This window comes from Quercus robur, chromosome 3 (genome assembly GCF_932294415.1).
Source record: "Quercus robur chromosome 3, dhQueRobu3.1, whole genome shotgun sequence".
Classification (NCBI taxonomy): domain Eukaryota; kingdom Viridiplantae; phylum Streptophyta; class Magnoliopsida; order Fagales; family Fagaceae; genus Quercus; species Quercus robur.
In genome coordinates, this window is record NC_065536.1 from 54,606,643 (window position 1) to 54,632,614 (window position 25,972).

Genomic DNA, 25,972 nt, shown 5'->3' on the forward strand with positions numbered 1-25,972 from the left:
GGATGGAGAAGACGAGGTGGTGAGTTTGTGCCAGAGAGGAGAGGGAAGGAAATAAAAAAAAAATGTAAAAAGAATGAATATTTTATTAAATAAATGTGTAGAATAGATAAACTGATGTGGGTGTTTTATAAAAGCAATCAACATTTTATATTTGAGCTCTCCATCCTCCCAAGAATGAGAGTCCATGAAAGTAGTAGTCATGATATTTATTTGTGCAGGTGACAGTAGTTAGTTGAACAATAAATCTTATAATGATCTAGCTTAGTGTAACTTAAAAAACACTTGAGACACACCAACATATCAATCAGAAGTCAAGATAGATTATCATGATTGATATATTATAGTTTTTATAAATTAAATGCCCAATTTTATCACTAACTATGAACTAGGGTTTATGAATTTACAAGGAACTTATGATTTAGATATTATGTAAGTGAATTTCATTCTCATACCAAAATCACAAATAATGCATCTTATGAACTACAGTATAATGTCCAAATATTCAAGCAAAATGTACTTCAGAAAATAAAACAACTTTTATTAGTTAAAAGATAATGTCATACAGTTAATTGGATTTTAGGAGAATAGACCTAACAACAGCATCAATGTATTGTAGACGATATGCAAACCCCAAGTGATTATTAGTTTCTGACCACTAAAAAAAAAAATTGCTTCCTTTATAGGGAGAATCAACAACAACAACAACAACAAAACCAAGCACCTATATAGGGCGAATCAAGAGTTCAAGACCACATTCCTAATGCTGTAACTCAAATGCTTCCTTTACCCTCCTCCTCGCTCCTTCTTGCCTGTAGAATTCATCCATGTACTCCTTATAACTATAGTTTCGATACATAGGTGGGTGAACCTCATCTATCAAATCCTCAATTGGACCAATTACAGTGTCATTATTTGGTGCATAGAACATTGGTAATGATAGTCGTGCCAACCGATTGTTGGTTACAGCCCTGTGTAATACACTCTTGTACCTTCCATTACTCAAAACCTATACAAAGTGAAGACATGACCACAAAAAGTCAACAATATTCGTATTAAGTTTTAAATTTGCACCTTCTAACCACGCAGCATAATATATATTCGTGTTCAATTTTAAATTGAGTACTATATATATACGTGCAATGTTCAACAAGAAACTACGTCAACAATACTGATACCAACAGACAAAGTCACCCAACTTCATTAGAGAATTCCAACCATATACACAATTGACTAATTTGGTTATCTAATCATTAAAAACACAAGACTAATTGGCTTATAGTGGGCATCCATTACCATTTGTCGTTTAATTCTTTTTTTAATTATAAATTATAAAATTTATTTATTTATTTGGTTTGCTAGAGAATTATTTCTTAGTAAATGATGAAAAACAACGATACAACCTGCATTTGATCAGCTATATTGACGACGAATGCATCCGGTACAGGCTCAACAGGTACCCACTTCCCATCTATGACCACTTGGAGGCCAGAGACCCCCTCCATCTGTAGGAGTACCACGAGTGCAGAAATATCATTATGAGCAGGCAACCCCATTGTGAGCTCAGGGTCTGGGCATGGTGGATAGTAATTTGCTTGTGTATAGATGGCAGGCCTCTCACCTATCTTCCTCTTTAAACAATCCTTCTCTAGGCCAAGCCCTTGGGACATCAAGCTAAGAAGCCTATCCATTAAGGCTCCAATCTCCCTTGCATATTCAGTAAAAACTTCTCTATAACAATCAAACAAACATGCTTGTGACTTAGAGCATTCACATTAGTGGAGCCATAATTTTAGCTATTTAACTCCATCAAAAGTTACCTTATTTATTTTACTTTCTCAATTTACAAAACATTCAACATCAGTGATTTTATTTTAGTTTTCAATATAAAAAAATAACATAAACAACACATTAAAATAATATATCCATTACAATAAAATAATATATCCATTTCAATAAACAATCTCAACCACATTTATCAAAAAAAAAAAAAAAAAAACCACAACCACTGGTCCGCCACGACTTCACACAGCCCACCACCACAACCACCAAAATCAGCCCACAACTACCCAAGAAAATCAACCCACAACCACAAAAATAAACCCCACGGCAACCACATTTAAAAGTTATTAGCTTGTGCAATCAATCAAAGATTAAAAAAATTAATAAATAAATAAATAAAACGCTAAAGTTACAAATATTTTGTAGAAATTTTTACAAACTACATGGATGAGTGATTATTTATAAATAAAAAAACTAATATTAATAGAGATCACATATCAAAATCAATAAGAATCGACCATAATAATAATTTATAAAAAAATTGTAAAATAGTTTATAGTGGTACAATTATTAAAAAAAAAAAAGCCTGTATTTGAGCATTATCCAAAAATTTAAACTAAAATTTTAAGAAAAAAATTTTGGTATCTGAGAGAGAGGAAAAACAGAAAGGAGGTAAAGTAAGCCAGAGATACCTATACTGAGGAGGATTTTTGGGTAAGAAATGAGTAAAATCTTCAGTAGGATGCCAAGGGTGCGTGAAGGTCTCGCCCCACATTAAGACCTTTCCTTGGCCTTCAACCTTTTGGTAACAATTGAAAACTTTTACCAGCTTGCTATGATCTGTTGTAAGAAACTGTGCCCTTTCCTCAGGAGGCAACTGAAAGAACTCTGTCACCACAGCCAACACTCTTTGACATAATTCTTTGGGGACTCCATGGTTGATAATTTGAAAGAAACCAAATTTCTCACAAGTTTGTGATATTTTTGAAATTAAATCATCAATATCATGGTTATTTAAGTCGATGGTGGGAATTGAAGCTGAAGAAAATACCTCTGAGAGGATAGGCCTGTTTTCCTCTGGGAGAATGAACTTAGGAGTGTTGGGAAAAAATCCTAATCCCCTCTATGTCTATGTGTGAATTAAAATTAATGACTACCAAGCAATAGCAATATTATGGAAACAAAAAAAAATTCCAGCAAGCACCACATAAACACAATCACACAAGAACACCAAATCTTACGTGGAAAACCCTCTAGTGTAGAGGAAAAAACCACGGGGCAGCTCCGAAAAATATCCACTATAAAATAGAGATTACAACTATCAAGTTTATGCTAAACTTGTGTTCACAATAAATTGGATATACAACAAATATATCTCAAGGAGTAAATACAATCTCACCACAAAGCCAATAGCAAAATTTTCCTCTGAATACTCCAACTCTCCATGATTGTAGCACTCAAAAACTCCATGAGAACTCCACCAATTTATCTTCCTTGTGTGTAACTTGAGCAAAGAAAAATGTCTCCTTTTTCTTTTTCACTCTCTCACACTCTCACTGTGTTTCTCTCTATTTTTCGGACTGCACCTCCAGCTGAAGCTCTCTCTTTTTGTGTTTTGCTCTCTTTGGAACTCACATACAATGGCCAAGAAAGGCTCTCAGTTTTCAGCTTTGCTCACAAGGCCGAATGCCTTTGTTTTCCTTCTTTTCTTCTTTTGTCAGTTTCAGCGTGTCTCACATGCCTAAGTCACTGCCGAAGAAGATGGCATGCTGACTTTTGGAACACTTCTCATTAAGAGAAGTTAGACCTCTCCATGTTTTGGTCACTTTTCAATAAATGGAAAGCTGAAATTGAAGACTTGGAACCGAGCTCATAAATGAGCTTTGACAAGGCATGGCAAGCAAGTGGGCTGGACCCACACGGTAAGGCACCCAACAAGGAGAAAGCGAGAGAGGCGTGTTATTGGCAAATTGAAAGGGCGTGGTCTCCATGAAAATATTTGGGAGAAGCACCGGTTGAAGCAAAGAGTTGATCAACACTGCCTTGTATATTACTAGAAAAAGTGCTTTTAGAGATGGGATACCTTGGAGAAAAGAAGGATAACCAAAAAAAAATGCAATTGATAATTATAATGATATGTTGATGACTTTGGACAAAAGTTTTGTTCGTTCCACACTTCTTCCACTGTCCATCTTGTCACCCTGGTGCTTTAGTCTCATTGGTTAATAACTGCAGTTTGGTAGGGTGATTTGAGCAATAATTTTCAGTGTTTAAACAATATTACATGTATTTTCACACACTTTTTCACTTATACGTATTTTCAAAAAATACAAATTACGTTATTAGAACAACATTATCAAATGGCTCCTTAATATTCTAAACACCGATCCTTTTACCAAGGGACTATGAATTTTTCATTTTTACCTTGCATCAATCAAGCATGATAATAAAGCCTTTTTTATTTATTTTTCTTTTTTAGGGTTCAATTAATGTATGCCCTTAAAATATACAATAATTATCCATTTTAGGAATTTTTTTATGAAAATTGATAATTCTTTTTTTTTTTTCCAAAAAGTTAGTCATTTTTTTTTTCCTATAAAAAATTTTCTAAAATAGTTTTCTAATGTATGCCTTAATGACATACGTTAATAAAACCCTAATTTTATTAGGGCATTGATTTATGAACTATTTTTAGAAACATTTTATTGGAAGAATGATAAAACAATAAATGTTGTCGACTACTTTTTATATTTCCAATAAAAGTGGTGTTAAAACTTTTCTATTATGATTTATTAACTATTACCCTAAGGGCATCTATTAACATAACTATTTTTATTATTATCTTCCATTTCTCCTTTATTAAAGCTTGATCACGAATATTTCGTAGTAGACGTTGCTATTATTGATTAGATACATATGTCAAGGTTGTCCCCCATTTTTGACTAGTTCAAAGTGTATATTATTATGCTACTAACCTCGCAGCTCAAACCTATACGTTTTTAGATCCTTGTAAACTAGATTGTTTAACCTAATTAATTAACCAAGTGAATATTTAAGTTTATTATTCAGATCTAGGTTAAAACAATAACAATCATGTCATGTAAAGCAGCGGAAAATATAAAGAACACAATGATATGATGACCTAGGAAAACCAAACCGGTAAAAAATATGGGGAGGATTTAACCTAACTATTCTCAATATAAAAAGCAAATCCACTATGAAAGAATTGAAGTTTGTACAATAAAACTTTAAAACTTAGACCACTAACATTTTATTGCTGCCTCGAGTAGAAAACTTACTACCACGACCCCATGATAGCTCCGAGTCCACGGACTACTTCTTTCCTTAGCCTTTGCAACAACACAAGCTCACCTGCTTGTGACTTTGAGACTCCACTCAAAGGTATTGGATCTCCTTAAACGTTGATCTTGTATGCAGCAACTTCTACAACACCGGATTTTGAGATTCTTCAAGGAATAACATCGATAGAAGACATTAGAGAGCTTTTTGGTATAAAACCCTAGATTTACAAAAGAGGCACAAGATGCACTCTAATCTCTCTAAAAAACTATGAAAACGACTCATGATTTGGGTTTCAAACGGATAAGTTATGGCATTTTTACGTTTGCTGATTTTGCTGATATATGACTTTCGATCGATCGAGTACCAATCGAACGAAATAGCTTGTAACTTAGTTTTTTTCATCCCGAACTTGAGTTTTTTGTATTGGACTTCAATGTAAACCATTCTAAACCAATGAGACTTAGTTTTTGTCATGGTTTGCCAACATTACAAACTCAAAACCTAACAAAACCATTTCTCCACTAGACCCTCAAACACTTTGTGTGTGGGGAAATGTCAATTCAACTACAGGGTCCTTGGCTAATATTTTCATATTACTTGATTGCCAAAGTGTAGTCTTTAAAAAAAAAAAAAAAAAAAATTGAACATTAAGAAGAAACTTCTACAATAGCACGAGAAAGAAAATGATTATATGGGAATTCGACTATGTGGTGAATCCCAAAAAATGTTTATCTAGGCAATCTAGTATAATTTTTAAAAAATAAAATAAAATAAAAAATCATAACCCTATAAGGTTCAGTGCGGGAGTTTATTTAAGCATATTTTCTATAGATTTATACTGGTGTCACAACTCGTCTATGTGGCGAGTTGTGAGCGGTGGAGGGATGATGGTAGGTCCATGTGGAGACACCCCCTCCACCGCTCACAACTCGTCACGTGAGCGAGTTGTGGTACAAGTTGTGGCACCAGCATAACTCTTTTCTAAAAGATTTTTTTTTTTTTTTTTTTTTTTTTTAAATGGTGCTTAGACAAGGATGTGGCATCCTTGATAGTCAGCCACCTATGAGTTGTGGAATTTGTGGGGTGTGATTGGGCATTAACGGAAACACATTCACACGAATAAGAAATAAAAAATTCATACAAGATAATAACATTTAACATGGTTCTACCTTTCAGTGTTCTCCCTAAAAAAAAAAAAAAAAGATATCGGTAGCAATAGGTGTTCGTTTGAGAATATTTTATTTAGCTGAAACTGAAAATTTTTTACTGAAAGTACCGTAGATAAAGGTAAAAGTTAGCTGAATAGTACAGTGAGACTTATGAATAGTACCAAAAAATACAGTGAGACACATGAATAGTAGCAAAAATAAACTGAAAGTAAAGATAAGCTAAAAAATTCAGTTCATCCCAAACGCATAGGTCTCTTGGTTCTTAGAATAGGTGGAGATTGTGTGCTCTAGCAAAGGATTGTTTAGGGATTTTAAATTGTTCTTTTTCCTGTTTGGTCACTGAGAAATGAATTTATGGGGAAAATTCTGATTGTTTAGCTATTCTTCTCTTACATTAACCAAAAAAAAAAAAAAATCAATTTTTTTAAGGGGTAGCGACGAAAGGACTACATTGGAGGATTTAGTTTCACAAAAAAAAAAATTAATTAATTAATTAATAAAAAAAAAAAAAAAAAAAAAAAAAAAAAAAAAAAAAAACAACAACAACAACAACATTGGAGGATTCAATTAAACGAAATTGAAATTAAATGATTGAATTGAATTCCAAGAAAAATTAGATAATGAAATTTGTAATTTAGCCAAAAAATAAATTATTGTTGTCCCATTATTCTATTTTGAGATGTTCTAAAATAAAGTCCTCTTTAAAAAGTTAATAATACATTTCCTAACTTATCTTTTACTTTATTTTAAAAATCATTGCCATTCTTCTATTAGAGTTTATATTAATAATACATTTCCTAACTTATCCTTTACTTTATTTAAAAAATCATTACCATTCTTCTATTAGAGTTTATATTAGTAAAGGTAATCTTGAAAACTTGTACATTCTTAGCTAAAGACAATGCATTAAATGCTATTCTCATAAAAAATTGAGTTTTTTTTCTTAAATGTGATCAACAATATGGGATGGAGGTAGTATTGTCTAGAACTCCACTCAATATTTTTTATTATTGGATTTGAATTTTGACAAATCCACATTTAAATTAAATTTTCTTTTTATATCTTTCATGCATACAAAATTTTCAGAATATCAAAAATAAAAAAATTATATCATCATTCAAATGTTTAATTAAATTTCAAGTTTTTAAAGTCTAAAATTATGCATAAAAAATAAATTTATGGATCAAATATAGTAAATAACATCTGATTTTCTCGAAATTTGACATGCATTATAAAAACATAAATAACATATATGCAATCAAATACTTAAATTTTAAAAATATATTGCAAACTTTGTCCATAAATAACTGTGGGGTCACGTTTTGCTGCCCAAGCCCAAGATGTATGGGATATTGGGCCAGTGAGCCCGATACAATAAATTTGTAGAGAGTGGGACGAAGAGTTAGGCTTTAGTGCATGGGCAACAGCTAACATGGTGTTTATCACAGTGAAGCAAGGATGAACTGGGTTTATCAAAGAGGGTTGGTCCTCGGCAGGACCCGAGGAGTTTTTTCTAGGACCTCCTGGGTCCTGCTGGCTCCCCCCCCCCCCTCTTTTATAGTAGTTTCCTCCCCCATAAATTGGGTTCCTAGTGCTGATACTTGTCCCATCAGCCCTTCTCCCAAGTTATTGGGAGTGGTTATAAAGGCAGAAAAGCATGAATATGTCAGATACAAGACACTGAATGCAATAATGGCAGCTTTTTCCTTTAGACATTTCCATTTTCTCCATTGTCCTTTTATGTTTTAGTACTTTTCCTGTTTCATGGAGTGGCCCGGAGTGCCTCTCTCAGTGATAAGCCGTTCCCTTTGTCCTTGGCCAGGTACCTCTCTCAATGATAAGCCGTTCCCTTTGTCCTCGGCCTACCTGGCCGAGGAGGGATTCTTCCCATGGCCGAGGAGGAGTTCTTCTTCGAATTGGGCCCTTGACCTAATGTAGAAGTTGACATGAGCTTCCCGGTCTTTTACTCCCTACAATAGCCCCTTTAGATTCTTCTTTTCTTCCCCGTGGAAGGAAAGGAGGATCTCGATGTGACGATTGCCCTTTCACGCCCATTTTGCACTATTCCTGGTTGTGAGACATTCTTTTAGTTTATCCAAGCTGCGTTCCTGTCGTTTTGGTACACGAGCGCGCTTTCATTAAGGTCTTTTTACGAGGTGACGCAAATCCAATGGCTGAAGACTGCTTTGGAAATTGAGCGAGATTTATCTCGCTTGTAATTCTTTCTTAGAGATTTGGGCGAATTGATTGCCACCAGGTCTGCCTCCTATATAAGACACATTGGGGGGGGGGGTCGTTCTTCTTTATTCGCAGATTCTTGAGTTCTGCGGGAGTTTCAGGCACTTAACTCTTCAAATGTTCCCAAGGGCCCCACCAAGGTAGTGATTGAGATTTAGGGAGAAAAATGGTCAAGGACAAGGGTGAAGGTGAAGGAATCAAACCCTCTTCAGAAGCCACGGGCGTCATCGAGATTCAGAGTGACACAGTTAAGGCAAGGGAGGCAGAGGCCAAAGATGTTTCTCCCCTTCGACCGGAAAAGAAAGAAGTCTCTCTTCCTTCAGCCGAAATCCGAAGCAGGTGTAGGTCGCATCAGATTTTTGGTGCCACAAAATTTGGATTTCGTCCGGCGCCGCGTGTCACGCGTGTGCGGATTTGGATTTCTCATCGCCGATACCATCCATACTTGCTTGATTGCTACTAGAGCAATACTTGCTCGATTGCTGCTAGAGCAAGTATGTGGATTTGGCGTTTCTGCTTCTTCTTCTCTCCCATCGCCGGTGCCATCCATACTTGCTCGATTGCTGCTGGAGCAAAATTGTGGATCCGGTGTCTCTGCTTCTTCTTCTCTCCCATCGTCGGTACCATCCACACTTGCTCGATTGCTGCTAGAACAAGATTGAGGATTTATCATTCCCGTGGACTGCTTTTTATAGTTAGCTTTTGAAATAGGCTTGTCTAAGCCCTTTTGTGTAAAATGTATTTCTTCTTTATCTAATAAAAAGATGACTTTATTTTACTTTACGAACCTTTCCTTTCCTGCAACAATTATTTTATGAATGGGTGTGTCAGTATCTTTTCTTTCGAATAGTATCTAGGATTGAGGCCGTCGATGGTAAAGAGTTATAATCCTGAATTTATTGAAACTGGCGGACACACGACCCCTAGCTTTAAATAAGTTAACTATATTGGACAAATCAAGAAAACAACAGCATGCTCTACATTGTGAATAGTGCAACCGCCCAAGGACGTGTAATTTTAAAGTAAACAGTTCGAGGGGGTCATTGGGTACTAAGGTTCTTTTCAACGTTTGCGATGATGTTTATAGCTTTAACTTGCTTTAGGCGTCTGGTTCGAGGATTGAGGCATGATCGAGTTTAGCTTAAACTCTTAGAAAGTTACCAGTGCATGTTAGTTTCCACAAAGCAGGAGGTCCGAGGACCATGCAAGACCTTGGTTCTGTCTAGTACTTATACTCTTCTTCGAAGTAGTTAGTTTCCCCATAGGTTTGAGTCTGAGGACCATGAAAGCCCTTGGTTCTATCTAGTACTTATATTCTTCTTCGAAGTAGCTAGTTTCCCCATAGGTTTAAGTCCGAGGACCATGCAAGACCTTGGTTCTATCTAGCACTTATATTCTTCTTCGAAGTAGCTAGTTTCCCCATAGGTTTGAGTTCGAAGACCATGCAAGACCTTGGTTCTGTCTAGTACTTATATTCTTCTTCGAAGTACCTAGTTTTCCCATAGGTTTGAGTCCGAGGACCATGCAAGACCTTGGTTCTGTCTAGTACTTATACTCTTTTTCGAAGTAGTTAGTTTCTCCATAGGTTTGAGTCCGAGGACCATGCAAGACCTTGGTTCTATCTAGTACTTATATTCTTCTTCGAAGTAGCTAGTTTCCCCATAGGTTTGAGTCCGAGAACCATGCAAGACCTTGGTTCTGTCTAGCATTTATATTCTTCTTCTTCGAAGTAGCTAGTTTCCCTATAGGTTTGAGTCCGAGGACCATGCAAGACCTTGGTTCTGTCTAGTACTTATACTCTTCTTTGAAGTAGCTAATTTCCCCATAGGTTTGAGTTCGAGGATCATGCAAGACCTTGGTTCTGTCTAGTACTTATACTCTTCTTCGAAATAGCTAGTTTCCCCATAGGTTTGAGTCCGAGGACCATGCAAGACCTTGGTTTTGCCTAGTACTTATACTCTTCTTCGAAGTAGCTAGTTTCCCCATAGGTTTGAGTTCGAGGACCATGCAAGACCTTGGTTCTGTCTAGTACTTATACTCTTCTTCGAAGTAGCTAGTTTTCCCATAGGTTTGAGTCCGAGGACCATGCAAGACCTTGGTTCTGTCTAGTACTTATATTCTTCTTCGAAGTAGTTAGTTTCCCCATAGCTTTGAGTCCGAGGACCATGCAAGACCATAGTTCTGTCTAGCACTTATATTCTTATTCGAAGTAGCTAGTTTCCCCATAAGTTTGAGTCCGAGGACCATGCAAGACCTTGGTTCTGTCTAGTACTTATACTCTTCTTCGAAGTAGCTAGTTTCCCCATAGGTTTGAGTCCGAGGACCATGCAAGACCTTGGTTCTGTCTAGTACTTATACTCTTCTTCGAAGTAGCTAGTTTCCCCATAGGTTTGAGTCCGAGGACCATGCAAGACCTTGATTCTGTCTAGTACTTATACTCTTTTTCGAAGTAGCTAGTTTCTCCATAGGTTTGAGTCCGAGGACCATGCAAGACCTTGGTTCTATCTAGTACTTATATTCTTCTTCGAAGTAGCTAGTTTCCCCATAGGTTTGAGTCCGAGAACCATGCAAGACCTTGGTTCTGTCTAGCATTTATATTCTTCTTCTTCGAAGTAGCTAATTTCCCCATAGGTTTGAGTTCGAAGATCATGCAAGACCTTGGTTCTATCTAGTACTTATATTCTTCTTCGAAGTACCTAGTTTTCCCATAAGTTTGAGTCCGAGGACCATGCAAGACCTTGGTTCTGTCTAGTACTTATACTCTTTTTCGAAGTAGCTAGTTTCTCCATAGGTTTGAGTTCGAAGATTATGCAAGACCTTGGTTCTGTCTAGTACTTATACTCTTCTTCGAAATAGCTAGTTTCCCCATAGGTTTGAGTCCGAGGACCATGCAAGACCTTGGTTCTGTCTAGTACTTATACTCTTCTTCGAAATAGCTAGTTTCCCCATAGGTTTGAGTCCGAGGACCATGCAAGACCTTGGTTTTGTCTAGTACTTATACTCTTCTTCGAAGTAGCTAGTTTCCCCATAGGTTTGAGTCCAAGGACCATGCAAGAACTTGGTTCTGTCTGGTACTTATACTCTTCTTCGAAGTAGCTAGTTTCCCCATAGGTTTGAGTCCGAGGACCATGCAAGACCTTGGTTCTGTCTAGTACTTATACTCTTCTTCAAAGTAGCTAGTTTCTCCATAGGTTTAAGTTCGAGGACCATGCAAGACCTTGGTCTAGTTTCCCCATAGGTTTGAGTCCGAAGACCCTGCAAGACCTTGGTTCTGTCTAGCACTTATACTCTTCTTCGAAGTAGCTAGTTTCCTCATAGGTTTGAGTCCGAGGACCATGCAACACCTTAGTTCTGTCTAGTACTTTCCCTAATGGGGATTCATCAAGCTGAACTACTAGACCTGCGAGAACCAGCCCCTTGACATACGTACAGGGCGTATACTTGACGTCAGAAACCCCTAGAACCGTGCCCCATTTAGCAACCCTTTCCGCGTACTTAGTGCTTTGAAGTGTGGACCCTAGCGAAAGCTGAGTTATGACAGCGATGGTGCGTTCTTGGAAATCATGGGGAAGCTTTCGTGTAGCTTGCACCACCACCAAAATGGTCTTCTTGAGGGACTCTTCCTGATAGGAGCTTGGTCCCACCATGATTAACCGTTGCATTCGCTAACGCACAAGCTCTTCCCACAGACGGCGCCAATTGTGGTGTCACGTTTTGCTACCCAAGCCCAAGATGTATGGGATCTTGGGCCAGTGAGCCCGGTACCATAAATTTGTAAAGAGTGGGACGAAGAGCTAGGTTTTAGTGCATGGGCAACAACTAACATGGTGTTTATCACAGTGAAGTAAGGATGAACTGGGTTTATCAAAGAGGGTGGGTCCTCGGCAGGACCCGAGGAGCTTTTTATGGGGCCTCCTGGGTCCTGCTGGCTCCCCTCCCCCCTCTTTTATGGTAGTTTCTTCCCTCATGAATTGGGTTCCTAGTGCTGATACTTGTCCCATCAACCTTTCTCCCAAGTTATTAGGAGTGGTTGAAAGGCAGAAAAGCATGGCTATGTCAGGTACAAGACACTGAATGCAATAATGGCAGTTTTTTCCTGTAGACATTTCCATTTTCTCCGTTGTCCTTTTATATTTTAGTACTTTTCCTGTTCCATAGAGTGACCCGGAGTGCCTCTCTCAGTGATAAGCCGTTCCCTTTGTCCTTGGCCGAGGAGGAATTCTTCCTATGGCCAAGGAGGGGTTCTTCTTCAAACTGGGCCCTTGGCCCAATGTAGATGTTGACATGAGCTTCCCAGTCTTTCACTCCCCACAATAACATATATGGAATGTTATTTTTTTTTTGTGAGAGTTGTAGCCAAACTTTGTTTATCTATCATTCTACGCTTCTATCCCTCTACCAAACATACTTGAAGCAAAACAAATTTTTTCTTCTTTTTCTTCGTACTTTTCAATGCTCACACTACTTTTCATTGTCTCATTTTCCTTCCTCAGTATCAAACAGATGGCATTGAATTGTGGACAACAAGAGTATCAAAATTTATTATACGATCATGTTTAAAAAAAAAAAAAAAACACCAGTTATCAAGATTCAAGAGTCATTAAAGACCTTCTCAAAAAAAAAAAAAAAAAAAAAAAAAAAAAAAAAAAAAAAAAGTCATTAAAGAGTAAATCATAGCAGTTGGAAAGAAAAATACAGAAAAAGTATATTTTTTATTCACGTAACTTGAACGTACATCAGAGCTGTCCTCATGAACCTCATTAACTAGCTAGGGACACAAAGGGTAGTATATAAAACGGTAGTGCAGTATAGTGTAGTACGGTGAATACTATATATATATATATATATATTTGATGACGTTGAATACATTATTTATTTAACAAAGATCACACCGTCTAATTTTATTCTTTATATTAAAAAAAAAAAATCTTAACGTTGCAACTCAAAAGCTTCCTTTACTCTCCTCTTCTTTCCTTCTTGCCTATAAAATTCTTCCATATACTCCTTGAAACTATATCTTCGATACTTTGGCGGGTGCTCTTCATCAATCAAATCCTCAATTGGACCAATAACAGTGTCATTATTTGGTGTATAGAACATTCCTAACGACAAGCGTGGCAACAACTTGTTAGTGACAGCCCTGTGTCCTACACTCTTGAACTTTCCATTACTAAGAACCTGCACAAAAGTTAATACATAAATATAAAAAAATAATTTCAAAAGTTAAATGTACGGTCCACTAACAAATTAAATACCAGTGAAGCAGACATATATATCTACTAGAATTTAGAACCCCATAATAAAAATAAATAGAAAAATAAAACTGCTTAATATATTAATGTTCATGTAAAGCACTAAAACCCTAAATTTCATTACCATCTTTTTCTTTTCTTTTTCTTTTTTTTTTTCTCTCTTCCATCTCTTGGTTTTTTTTTAATAGTTTCAAACACTAAGTTTTTGCTATAAACCCAAATTTTAAATACTTAGAAGAATAGAGAAAAAAAAAAATGTTGAATTCTATATTTTTTAAAACCAATCAAGGAAAATGAGAATATATACAATATATTGCCATACTCAAAATACTTTAAAATTGACATAATATTACAGTTTACATTTATAGTAGATTTTGTATGACAATTACACTAGTTTACAATTGTTTATCTATTTTCATATTAACTTTGCTTTTAATGTTACCTTTCCTAAACTAAAATCAAAACTCCATCATTGGTACTAGTCCTTGTTTGGTTATCCATTTGGCCTTTTCTTTTTAAATTTAAAATATATTATAATTTAACAGTTGGCTTCATATTAAAGTATAATTTTTTTTTCTTTTTTTGCTAATGATTGTTGTATACTTTGAGTTATGAAGTGCTGTACAACCAACCTCGCCCGCGTGCACACAATGCTTAACTACGACTGCTCAGTTTTTATAAGAAAAGACTAAACAATAACGCGGCTACCTGAGTTTGATCAGCCAAATTGATGACGAATGCATCAGGCACAGGATCAACGGTTAACCATTTCCCATCTTTGATCACTTGGAGGCCAGTCACTCCCTCCACCTGTAGGAGTACCGTAATTGAACCAAGATCATTATGATCAGGCAATCCCATTGTGAGCTCGGGATCTGGACATGCTGGATAGTAATTTGCTTGAGTGTGAAGCCCAGGCTTCTCACCTATCCTCCTCTTTAAACAATCCTTGTCTAGGCCAAGCCCTCGGGATATCAAGCTCAAAAGCCTATCAAACAAAACTCCAATCGCCCTTGCATACTCGGCAAAAACTTCTCTATATATATGACAATCAAACAAAACAAAGCATGCATGACTTAAAAAAGTTACTGAGTTTTTGCAATCAATCAAACATAGATAGGATAACTTTGGTAAGGAAAAACGAAAAGGTTGTAAGTAAGCCAGAGATACCGATACTGAGGAGGATTTGTGGGTAACAAATGAGTAAAATCTTCAGTAGGATGCCAAGGGTGTGAGAAGGTCTCACTCCACATTGTGACCTTTCCTATGCCTTCATACTTCTGGTAATAGTTGAACACTTTTACTTGCTTGCTATGATCTTTTGTAAGATATTGCGCCCTTTCCTCGGGAGGTAATTGAAAGAACTCCGTCACCACAGCCAACGCCTTTTGGCATAATTCTCTGGGGACTCCATGGTTGATAATCTGAAAGAAACCATATTCCTCACAAGCTTGTGATATTTTTGAAACTAACGGGGATGGCCCTTGACCATAATCAATATCATGGTCGTTTAAGTCGATAATGGGAATTGAATCAGAAGGAAGTACCTCTGAGAGGTTTGGCCTCTTTTCCTCTGGGAGAATGAAATTAGGAGAAAGGGTCAGAGGTGTGTTATTGGCTAATTGATAGGGCGTCATCTCCAGGTAAAGATATGAGAGGAGCTCTGGACAACATTCATATATATAACCAAAAAAAAAATAAGTGAAATTGATAAATAATAATGATGACTTTGGAACATAGTTTTTGTTCGTCCCATGTTTCCCTGATATTTTAGTACTACTAGTCCCATTGGTGATTTTGCTGGTCCCATGTAAAAATATTCAAAATAGCAGTACTTCACTAAGGGAGTATTCTGATGGAATAAAATTCCATTGGCATTATCACCACTGAGACAATGGAATTTCACCCAACATTATTCCAGCGTGGTAGTAAGAGCATCCTTATCAGATGTTGCAAAAAAAAAATGTCATTTTAACACACCAAAAGTCTATTTTATTATTTTACCATATCATTTTATAACATCTCATTTATCAGATGTTTTATCATTCAATTTTATACATTAAAATAATATTTACTACGCATTAAAATAATATATTATCTCCTCCCTATCATCACCATTAACAACAACAACGGCACATCCACCACTGCCACAACAACGGCCACCAACAGAAACAACACCGACCAGCCACCACCGGCACAAACCCACATCCACCAACACCACCTTAAAAAATAATAAATAAATAAAATTAAAAAAAAAAAAAAAAAAAAAAAAAAACACAACCAGAGAGATCGGCCTCCCTATCATCACCATCAACAACAACAACGGCACATCCACCACTACTGCAACAATGGCCACCAACAGCAACAACACTGGCCAGTCATCACTGACACAAACCCACATCCACCAACGCCACCTTAAATTAAATTAAAAAAAATTAAAAATAAAAAATAAAAAAAAACACACAACCAGAGAGATCAGCCTCCCTATCATCACCGTCAACAACAACAATGGCACATCCACCACTACCGCAACAACAGCCACCAACAGCAACAACACTAGCTAGCCACCACCGGAACAAACCCACATCCACCAACACCACCTTAAAAAAAAAAATAAAAAAAAAACACACACACACACACACACAACCAGAGAGATCGGCACAACCATAAATTTCAAACCTATCGGCACCATCCCAAATCTCAAATCCACAGCACCATCCCAAATCACGGCGAGATGGTGTCAAGCGAGATCAGAAAGACCTAGACGGCGAGATACGGCGGCGTTTTGGCCCTTCTCATCTTGGACGTCGGCGATGACGATGGCTCGTGCGCCGTGAGCAGCGAACTCGTGAGCCGTGTCCTCACCCATGCCGCTTGCGCCTCCGGTGATAATGGCCACCTTGCCTCGGAGCTTAATTATTGTTTGAAGATGTGGAGTGTGTTCTTTCTCTATTGAGGGAGGAGCTGGAATCTGATGTGAAAAGAGAGAGAAAAAATCAATTAAAGAAGTGAGAGGAGAGGGAAAGTAAAAAAAAAAACATTATTTTGGTTTTAGCATTTGTGTTCATACTGTTGCAAATTTGCAACGGTACAGACACAAATGCCAAACATTTGCAACATTTAAAACATATGCTGTGAGGTGTGTTTTGGTGTTTAGTGTGCCAAATATTTGACATTTGATACATTTGGCACATCTACTGTGGATGCTCTAAGTTCTTCTTTTTATCCTCTATTTCTCCTTTATAAATGACCAAGATCTGGATAGTTTCTTGTATTAGACACCACTGTTATATTCCCTCTTGTCCCACCATTAATTTTTTTTTTTTTTTTTGGTGAAAGTCCCACCATTAATTTTGCCCCCCATCTTTTGAGATTATTGATTCCATAAATATGCCAAGCTTGCCCCACTTTTTTTGTTGGTCCCAGAGGAGATAGAAGTCTCACTGAGGTGGGGTTTCTTTAACCTCGAAAGCGACAAGAATATAATGACTTAAAAAATTCCGGGTCTATTTACAGACATTCATATTACCAAGTTTCATGAAAAGTGATACTGATACTGGGACACCCTCTTGAAAAGGTTCTACTATGTGAACAAATATAACTGTTTGGATCGAGGGATCATGCTAATTCACTAGGAAAACTAAGTACATTTTAATTTCATATATAGTTAGGGGAGTACAAGTCGATAATGGGAATTGAATCAGAAGGAAGTACCTCTGAGAGGTTTGGCCTCTTTTCCTCTGGGAGAATGAAATTAGGAGAAAGGGTCAGAGGTGTGTTATTGGCTAATTGATAGGGCGTCATCTCCATGTAAAGATATGAGAGGAGTTCTGGACAATATTCATATATATAACCAAAAAAAAAAGTGAAATTGATAAATAATAATGATGACTTTGGACAATAGTTATTGTTCGTCCCATGTTTCCCTGATGCTTTGGTACTACTAGTCCCATTGGTGATTTTGCTGGTCCCATGTAAAAATATTTAAAATAGCAGTACTTCACTAGGGAGTATTCTGATGGAATAAAATTCCATTGGCATTATCACCACTGAGACAATGGAATTTCACCCAACATTATTCCAACGTGATAGTAAGAGCATCCTTATCTGATGTTGCAAAAAAAAAATGTCATTTTAACACATTAAAAGCCTACTTTATTATTTTACCATATCATTTTACATCTCATTTATCAGATATTTTATCATTCAATTCTATATATTAAAATAATATTTACTACGCATTAAAATAATATATTATCTCCTCCCTATCATCACCATTAACAACAACAATGGCACATCCACCACTCCTGCAACAACGGCTACCAACAATAACAACACCGGCCAGCCACCACCAGCACAAACCCACATCCACCAATGCTACCTTAAAAAAAAAGAAACAAAAACACAACCAGAGAGATCGGCCTCCCTATCATCACCATCAACAACAACAACAGCACATCCACCACTACTGCAAACGGCCACCAACAATAACAACACCGGCCAACCACCACCGACACAAACCCATATCCACCAACGCCACCTTAAATTTAAAAATAAAAAAATAAAAAAACACAACCAGAGAGATCGGCCTCCCTATCATCACCATCAACAACAACAATATCACATCCACTATTGCCGCAACAATGGCCACCAACAACAACAACACTGGCTAGCCACCACCGAAACAAACCCACATCCACCAACGTCACCTTAAAAAAATAAAAATAAAAAAAATACACAATCAGAGAGATCGGCACAACCACAAATCTCAAACCCATCAGCACCATCCCAAATCTCAAATCCACAGCACCATCCCAAATCACAACGAGATGGTGGCAAGCGAGATCAGAGAGACTTGGATGGCGAGACACGGCAGCGTTTTAGCCCTTCTTGTCTTGGACATCAGCGATGACGATGGCTCGTGCACCGTAAGCAGCAAACTCGCGAGTCGTGTCCTCACCCATGTCGCTTGCGCCTCCGGTGATAATGGCCACCTTGCCTTGGAGCTTATTGTTTGAAGATGTGGAGTGTGTTCTTTCTCTGTTGAGGGACAAGCTGGAATCTAATGTAAGAAGAGAGAAAAAATCAATTAAAGAAGTGAGAGGAGAGAGAAAGCCGAATAAAAAACATTATTTTGGTTTTAGCATTTGTGTCTATACCATTGCAAATTTGCAACAGTACAGACACAAATGCCAAATATTTGCAACATTTAAAACATCTGCTATAGGGTGTTTTTAGGTGTTTAGTGTGCTAAATATACCAAATATTTGGCATTTGGCACATTTGGAACATCTACTGTGGATACTCTAAGGTCTTCTTTTTATCCTCCATTTCTCTTTTATAAATGACCATGTTCTGGATGGCTTCTTGTATTAGACACCACTGTTATATTCCCTCTTGTCCCACCATTAATTTTCCCCCCCATCTTTTGAGATTATTGATTCCATAAATATGCCAAGCTTGCCCCACTTTTTTTGTTGGTCCCAGAGAAGATAAAAGTCTCACTGAGGTGCGGTTTCTTTAACCTCGAAAGCGACAAGAATATAATGACTTAAAAAATTCGGGGTCTATTTACGGACACTCATATTACCAAGTTTCATGAAAAGTGATACTGATACTGGGACACCATGGGCGGCGCTGGATGTATTTCAGGGGGTTCAAATGAACCCCCTGATTTCTTATTAAAAAAAATTATATATATAATATTTTTTTTTACCGGTTTAATTTATCATTAAAAATATTTTTGCACACCATGGCTTAAATCATGCACATCCTGATCACATATCAACTTTACTATTTTTTTTCCTCAAATCACTAACTTTATAACAAAAAATTATTATAACATGATAATAATACACATACATGTATCACACCCTCTGTATTTCCTGAATATTAGATTATATTAAGTTATATTATATTTACACTATACATGTATATATCATACTCATACACATCACAATTCACACAAATTACTTTATAACCAAAAAAAAAAAATAACGCACATATCATACACATACGCATAACTAACAAACGCTCACTCTTTACTCTTAGAATTAGAGATATCAAGATAATCAAATAGAGAAGAGAGATGAGATGAGATTCATGAGAAAGATTCAAGCATTTGATTAGTTAAGTAGACACTTAGTGTATTATTGATGTATGGATGTGTGTGGTTGTGTTAGTTAATAATTCATAACAATGCAAGTGAGATAAGTTTTGCCATTTAGTTTAAAATATTTTTATAAAAATAATGACAAATAGATAGTGACAATTGCATAAAAATAAAAATGTTATACAAACTCAATAAAATAAAATGGTCATATATACCCACATTGACAATAGATAATAACGATTGATAATGAATTATCATATGATGATTTCAAAATATGAAAACTCATAGAAGGATATTGTAACATTTTATGTATTTGCAACTGGTTTTTTTTTTTTTTTTTTTTTGATAACTAAATATATTTAAGTTTTCTTTTTATTAAATTTTGTTTAATTTAACTTTCTAAATGACCCTCCTAAAAAATATTTCTGGAGCCGTCACTGTGAGACACCCTCTTGAAAAGGTTCTACTATGTGAACAAATATAACTGTTTGGATCGAGGGATCATGCTAATTCACTAGGAAAATTAGGTACATTTTAATTTCATATATAGTAAGGGGAGGACAAATTGAAAATTGGAATTTAAATTATGAAGATCTCTATTTCATACATTAAAAAGTACTGGTTGACCTATAAAACAATTGAAACTAATTTTAAATATTTATTAAAGCCAAAAACAATTTAGATGATATTTACATATAAATTTATGTCAAAGTTTATACTTCAGTTCAAACAAGCTCACTTTCATTACACCAACATTTTGCACTAGGACAAGGAAGAAATGCTTATGATAATTTAACAAGGCAATTTTATAAATAAAAAAGATAAAAAATTAATAAAAAAAAAAAAAAAAAGAATAAGAAGAAGAATTAAGGTTCATATATTTGGAAGACAATGACCAGACAACAATGCATGGCGCTTCCCATTTCACTACTCTGAAAATTTCCGTCGCCATTTGTTTTTTGTTTTTTTGTTTTTTTTTTTTTTTTTTTAACATGGATGTCCATAACTGTTGGAGCACCTGTCTATTTCCTCAGAGATATATAATTACTTGTCCCACATACAGTAGGATATTACATGAAGGAATCCCTTAATAGTACTTTCAAGATACAAATGAGGAATTTTGAACTATGGACCTTAGAAATCTCAAGAGACCTTAGAAAGTGGAAACTACTAGACCAACCCCTCAGGATTCCTTCACAATTGGTCTAGTTCATTCTTGCTTGTGGAACTCTTCAAGAAACTCTACACAATGATAGTTACGAAAACTTGGAGGATGTATCTCATCAATCCCATCATCCATATATTAGATAAATAAAACGTTGCCAGACAATGAAAATTTTGTAATTTATCATGGTATATATGGTTCTATCCTCTCATAATCATTATTTGTTGGGAATAATGCATTAATATTTACTATCTGTAATTATGTAAACAAAAAACATAATAAAAACTATTTAATTGTGTAAATAAATAAAACTCATAGACTAGATTAATACAAAATGATAAATTCGAATATGGCCAAGACTAGGATTTGACACTACGTGCTTACATAAATTTCAACAACCTCCTAGTGATGCTATGAAATTCTTGACACAACAACCTCCTAGTGGAGCTCTAAGACTCTTGGACATCTACTTATGCTCGAAATTGATAATGGAAAAGTGAATAGAATGAAAAGTGTAAGGTTGAATTTATTCAATCATGTGTTGGCTTTATTTTGTGCCAAATTTGCTTGTATTTTAGTAATTAGATACCCTGTATTTAGATGGGAATTATGTAAGGGTTGTGTGAGAGAGAGTGTGAAGAAAACTTAAGATGTGTGCATACAAAGGAGCCTTACAACTGGATCTCGCGACTGACTCACGACTGACAAGTCGCCAAAGTGGCACACATGTGAAGCATGCAGGAAACTGAAGGGTCACAACAGCTGAAATACTACAGAATAAAATATACAGTCTAGCCAGGTAGTTAGCTCATGACTCAAACTCGCGACTCGTTCCACTCGCGAGACTGAGCCGCCAGAATGCCCTGTTTGGATGAAAATTGACTTTTCGCATTCCTCACATACACCACTATAAATACCCTTATACCCACGAAATGTAGAGAGTTTCTAGAGAGAATTTTGAGAGAAAAACCCTAAAAAAAAAAAAAAGATTGACTCATCCACAATCTTTGTCATTTGATTTTTCAAATTCCTCTACTTTCACCCTCTTCATTGACATATCATTGAGAGGTACATTTGCGAAATCCTTATCTCACCATACCTATATCAGTAAGAATATATTTTGGTGCTTGGGAAGCAATTCAGAGATGACCAATTCACTTGGTTGATGCAATGGGCTTATTGCTGGATCCGGGAAGTTAAAGAATATAAGGTTAGGCGTAACTCTGTTAGAGCAAGAAGTTTGGAGGGCTTAGGTGCATTGGGTAGATTAGGCTTGAAGGGTCTTTTGTTATTTATGTATCCCAATTTTATTCTTTAGTGGATCATTTGACTGCTTGGAATGCGGCGGAGAGGTTTTTTGTCAAGTTCTTCAGTTTCTTCTTCGATAACACATGCCGGTGTTATCTTTGTGTTTGCATCTTTCTTCCCTTACTCTTTACCTTTTAATTGCTGTTGTGTTTGTGATTTAATTATGGTTTAGAGTGTTTTACCAATTTGGTTATGGCTTATATTCATCATTCCGCACATATATTATTTGTGTATAAGCTTGTGTTGGTATTGTTGAATTTGGGGGTCTAAACATTCATTAGTGTTTTACACACTAATTGAACTTTCAAAAAGAAATACCCTATTTTGCATCAATTCAAAATAGGTGAAAGGGCAAATAGATATATTGTTCTAAAAAAACTACATTATGTTCAGACACACAGAATAGAAAATTATTGAATTCTAGATGAGCCCAATCTACACAAACCCACATCTACACCCAACCCAACTAAATAACCACTTTTTTGGAAAGGGGAGGACCTACCCAAGTGGATCTGCCCCACACACACACAATCCCTAATTGGGGTTTTTAGGCTAAGTGGAGTACTGGAGTTTTCACTTTTCTAATAGAGTTCCAAGTCACGAGACCAAAAATCAAATGAAACAAACACATGCTAGAAGGGGATGTTTTGGTTGTTATAATATAAGAAATGTTGAGGATATTATACAAAGTAATAATTGAAGAACAAGGTTAACACAAAAGACAAACAGAAAATAGATAACTTGGAGGCACAATTTTGTTTTCCTTAGATAATATTTGCCCCCAACACTATTGTTGTTAAAGGGTTATCGCAAATTTGTCCCCAAGATACGACCAAGATGTTGGATTCTATAGATAGCAATTATGGAGAATGACCACATGATTTCTTGTGTTTCTCTTTAATTTACTATTTTTCAAGTGAATATAAGCCTTTATTTATACCCATAGGATTATATTTCAATAAAGGCATGTATGAAGAGTTAACATGTTTCATAAAACCGTTCACAAGACTTGAAACCTCTTCAAACTCTCTGAACAGTCACATGAAAATTCTGAAGAAAATCCTAATTTTTGACTTTCAATCGGTCGAAAGTTCCTTTCGATCGATCGAGTGCTCTTTCAATCGAACAAGAATCGAGCAGCAATTGAGACATCCAGAGACTCAAGGATTATTTTCTTTCCATTTCGATCAATCGAGCCAAATTTTCGGCCAATCAAAAATGCTATATTTCAAATTTTCACTTAGAAAATTCCAAAACTTGAATTTTCACTTTAACAACTTTATGAAACAATATTCTTCAAACTCAAACATCATTATTACAACCTATCCTTATATATATACTTATATATACAACAAGAAATAGTACAAAGGTTGAAAAGTACAAAATAACCAACAACAAGAAAAGTAGGAAATAGTAAAAAATGGAAAAGTGTGAAAAGAGTTCAAATCAAGAACCTGACAAATGCAAGATTCTAGTCTTGTACATAGAGTCATAATAGACGTAAGTTTTATAATATGTTTTGGTTAGATTATTCTACTCCATACTCATAAGATATCTTGAAAATCTTATAAATAAATAGTGTAGTCAGTTGAATCTGAGACCTTCGAATTTACATTACACTTAAACCAATGAGTCCACTCTCGGTAGCCCCTATATGGTAAACAATATACATAACTTAATTTTAGGCTTTCTAGCATTAAAGACCAATATTGAGAGGAACAAATCTGTAATACTCTATGTTGGTCCATGGGCAGGTCCACGTCTACATTGTTCTTATGGTCTTTAGGGTTGATTTGATTGGGTAGATTTTAGGGGGGTGGAAAAGGGAAAAGATAATGTTTTTTTTTTTTTTTTTTTTTTTTTTTTTTTTTTTTTTTTTTTTTTGGTGTTTGGTTGGGTGGATTTTAAGGGGGAAAATTGGTGGGGCCTGAGTGTTTTCTCTCTCGGCCCACCAAAATGCTATCTTCCCAATTTGTGTAAAAAATAAGAAGGAAAAGAGTAGTTGCAGTTAAATAACTAAACTACCCCTCCTCTAGAGTTTGGATTATTTTTTTTTCTTTTCCTTTTTTTTTTTTTTTTGACTCTTTCCTTGGCATGATACAACTACCCCTCCTCTCCTTATTTTTTGTTTCTTTTTGAACTACAACTCCTCTCAACTACCCCTGCTCTCGTTATTTTTTTTACTAGGTTTGATTTTTATTTTTTTAATAAACTTTGGTGATTACTTTTTTTTTTCTAGTTGGTTATTTATTTTATTTATTTATTAATTGGGCATCATTTTTCAATAAGAGTTTATAAGTAAATTTATACAAATTCTATTTTCTATCCTCCCATTTTTTTTTCTGAACCAAACAAAAAAGTTTTTCATCTTTTCACTTTTCCACTCTCTCAACCAAACACAAATGAGAAAAACTAAAATCTTTTCTATCCTCCCTCTCACATTTTTTATCCTCCCATTTTTCCATCTTCCCAACCAAACGAAGCCTTAGTCTACAATTGTATCATATAGAATTTTGTTTTTAATATTTTTACTTAGAAAACAAAAATTTTGTAATCTATAAAAGGCCTACAATCTAAAGAAGGAAAAAAATTATCAACTAAATTATTGTCAATTTATTTTCTTTCATACAGTAGATTACAAAATTCTTCCTTATGGATTAAAGGAATCCTTTTATGGATTTGAGTATAGCTAAAATAAAATCTAGTCTTTTTAGGTTTCCCTTATTTGTTAATTGGTATCAAAACTAGCTAGCATCCTGCTATGACAAAAATTGATGACGAAGACAATCCTCTTGACATGATCATTGTGTGCAAACTCTTATGGCGTCAATTAAAGCTAAAGGTGAGAGGATGAACTATGTACTCCAAGAGAATCATGGCATGCTCATCAATCTAAGCTTAAAAACCAAAGGAGATTGTGAAGATAATAGAGATATTCGTGTCAGAGACTATGCTTGCAACCCACCTATCAACTGAGTTATTCTTAATTTTAATGTTATTCCATGCTTTGATGGTATATTATACAAAGAATAATTAATAAACTTGAAAGTTCAAATAGTGTAAAAACACTCTTGAACGTTTAGACCCCCAATTTACAAATTAACAAATTCAAACCTTATGTCAAACAACTAGTGTGCGGAAAATGAACAAAAGCTATAATATAGAATTAGAAAAACTATCTAAGCCAAATTAAAATCACAACCCACAGCAGATAATAAAAGGCAAAAATAAAAGGGAAGAAAGATGCAAATACAAAGACAACACGCGATGTGTTATCAAAAAGGAAACCGAAGCCCTCGGCGTAAACCTCTTTACCACCCTCCAAGCGGTAAACAATCCACTAGAAAATGTAGTTGGGATACATGGACAGCAATAGACCCTCCAAACCTAATCTACCTAGTGCACCTAAGCCCTCCAAGCTTCTTGCTCCAACGAAGTTGCGCCGAACCTTTTTCTTTTCTAGCTTCCCGGATTCCGCTACTTGACCATAGCATCAACCAATGTAGATTGGTTCCTTCCTAACTGCTTCCCAGAACACCAAACAGCCCTCTCACAGTAATGAATATGGTGAGAACAAAGTTTTGGTAAAATGCCTCTCAAGGGTTTGACAATGGAGAGGAAGAGAGTTGAGGAATTTGAAGAGACT

The 25,972-nt window shown here is 35.8% G+C and overlaps 1 protein-coding gene across 8 annotated transcripts; it reads right to left on the reverse strand.

Moving 5' to 3' along the window:
• Positions 1-585: 585 nt before the first annotated feature.
• LOC126718401 (protein DMR6-LIKE OXYGENASE 1-like) lies at positions 586-17,587 on the reverse strand. 8 transcript variants are annotated; one of them, XM_050420558.1, is made up of 4 exons: positions 17,472-17,566; positions 2,472-2,846; positions 1,401-1,728; positions 586-1,006 (listed from the first exon to the last, which is right to left on the reverse strand). In XM_050420558.1, the coding sequence occupies exons 1-4, from the start codon at positions 17,549-17,551 to the stop codon at positions 758-760; spliced, it is 1,032 nt and encodes a 343-aa protein (XP_050276515.1). In that variant the 5' UTR covers positions 17,552-17,566; the 3' UTR covers positions 586-757. The 8 variants fall into 8 exon arrangements, with proteins under 8 accessions (XP_050276515.1, XP_050276516.1, XP_050276518.1 ...); XM_050420559.1 differs by having other exon boundaries at positions 2,472-2,830; positions 17,456-17,566; XM_050420561.1 differs by lacking the exon at positions 17,472-17,566 and adding an exon at positions 15,289-15,404 and having other exon boundaries at positions 2,472-2,830.
• Between the last annotated feature and the right edge of the window lie 8,385 nt (positions 17,588-25,972).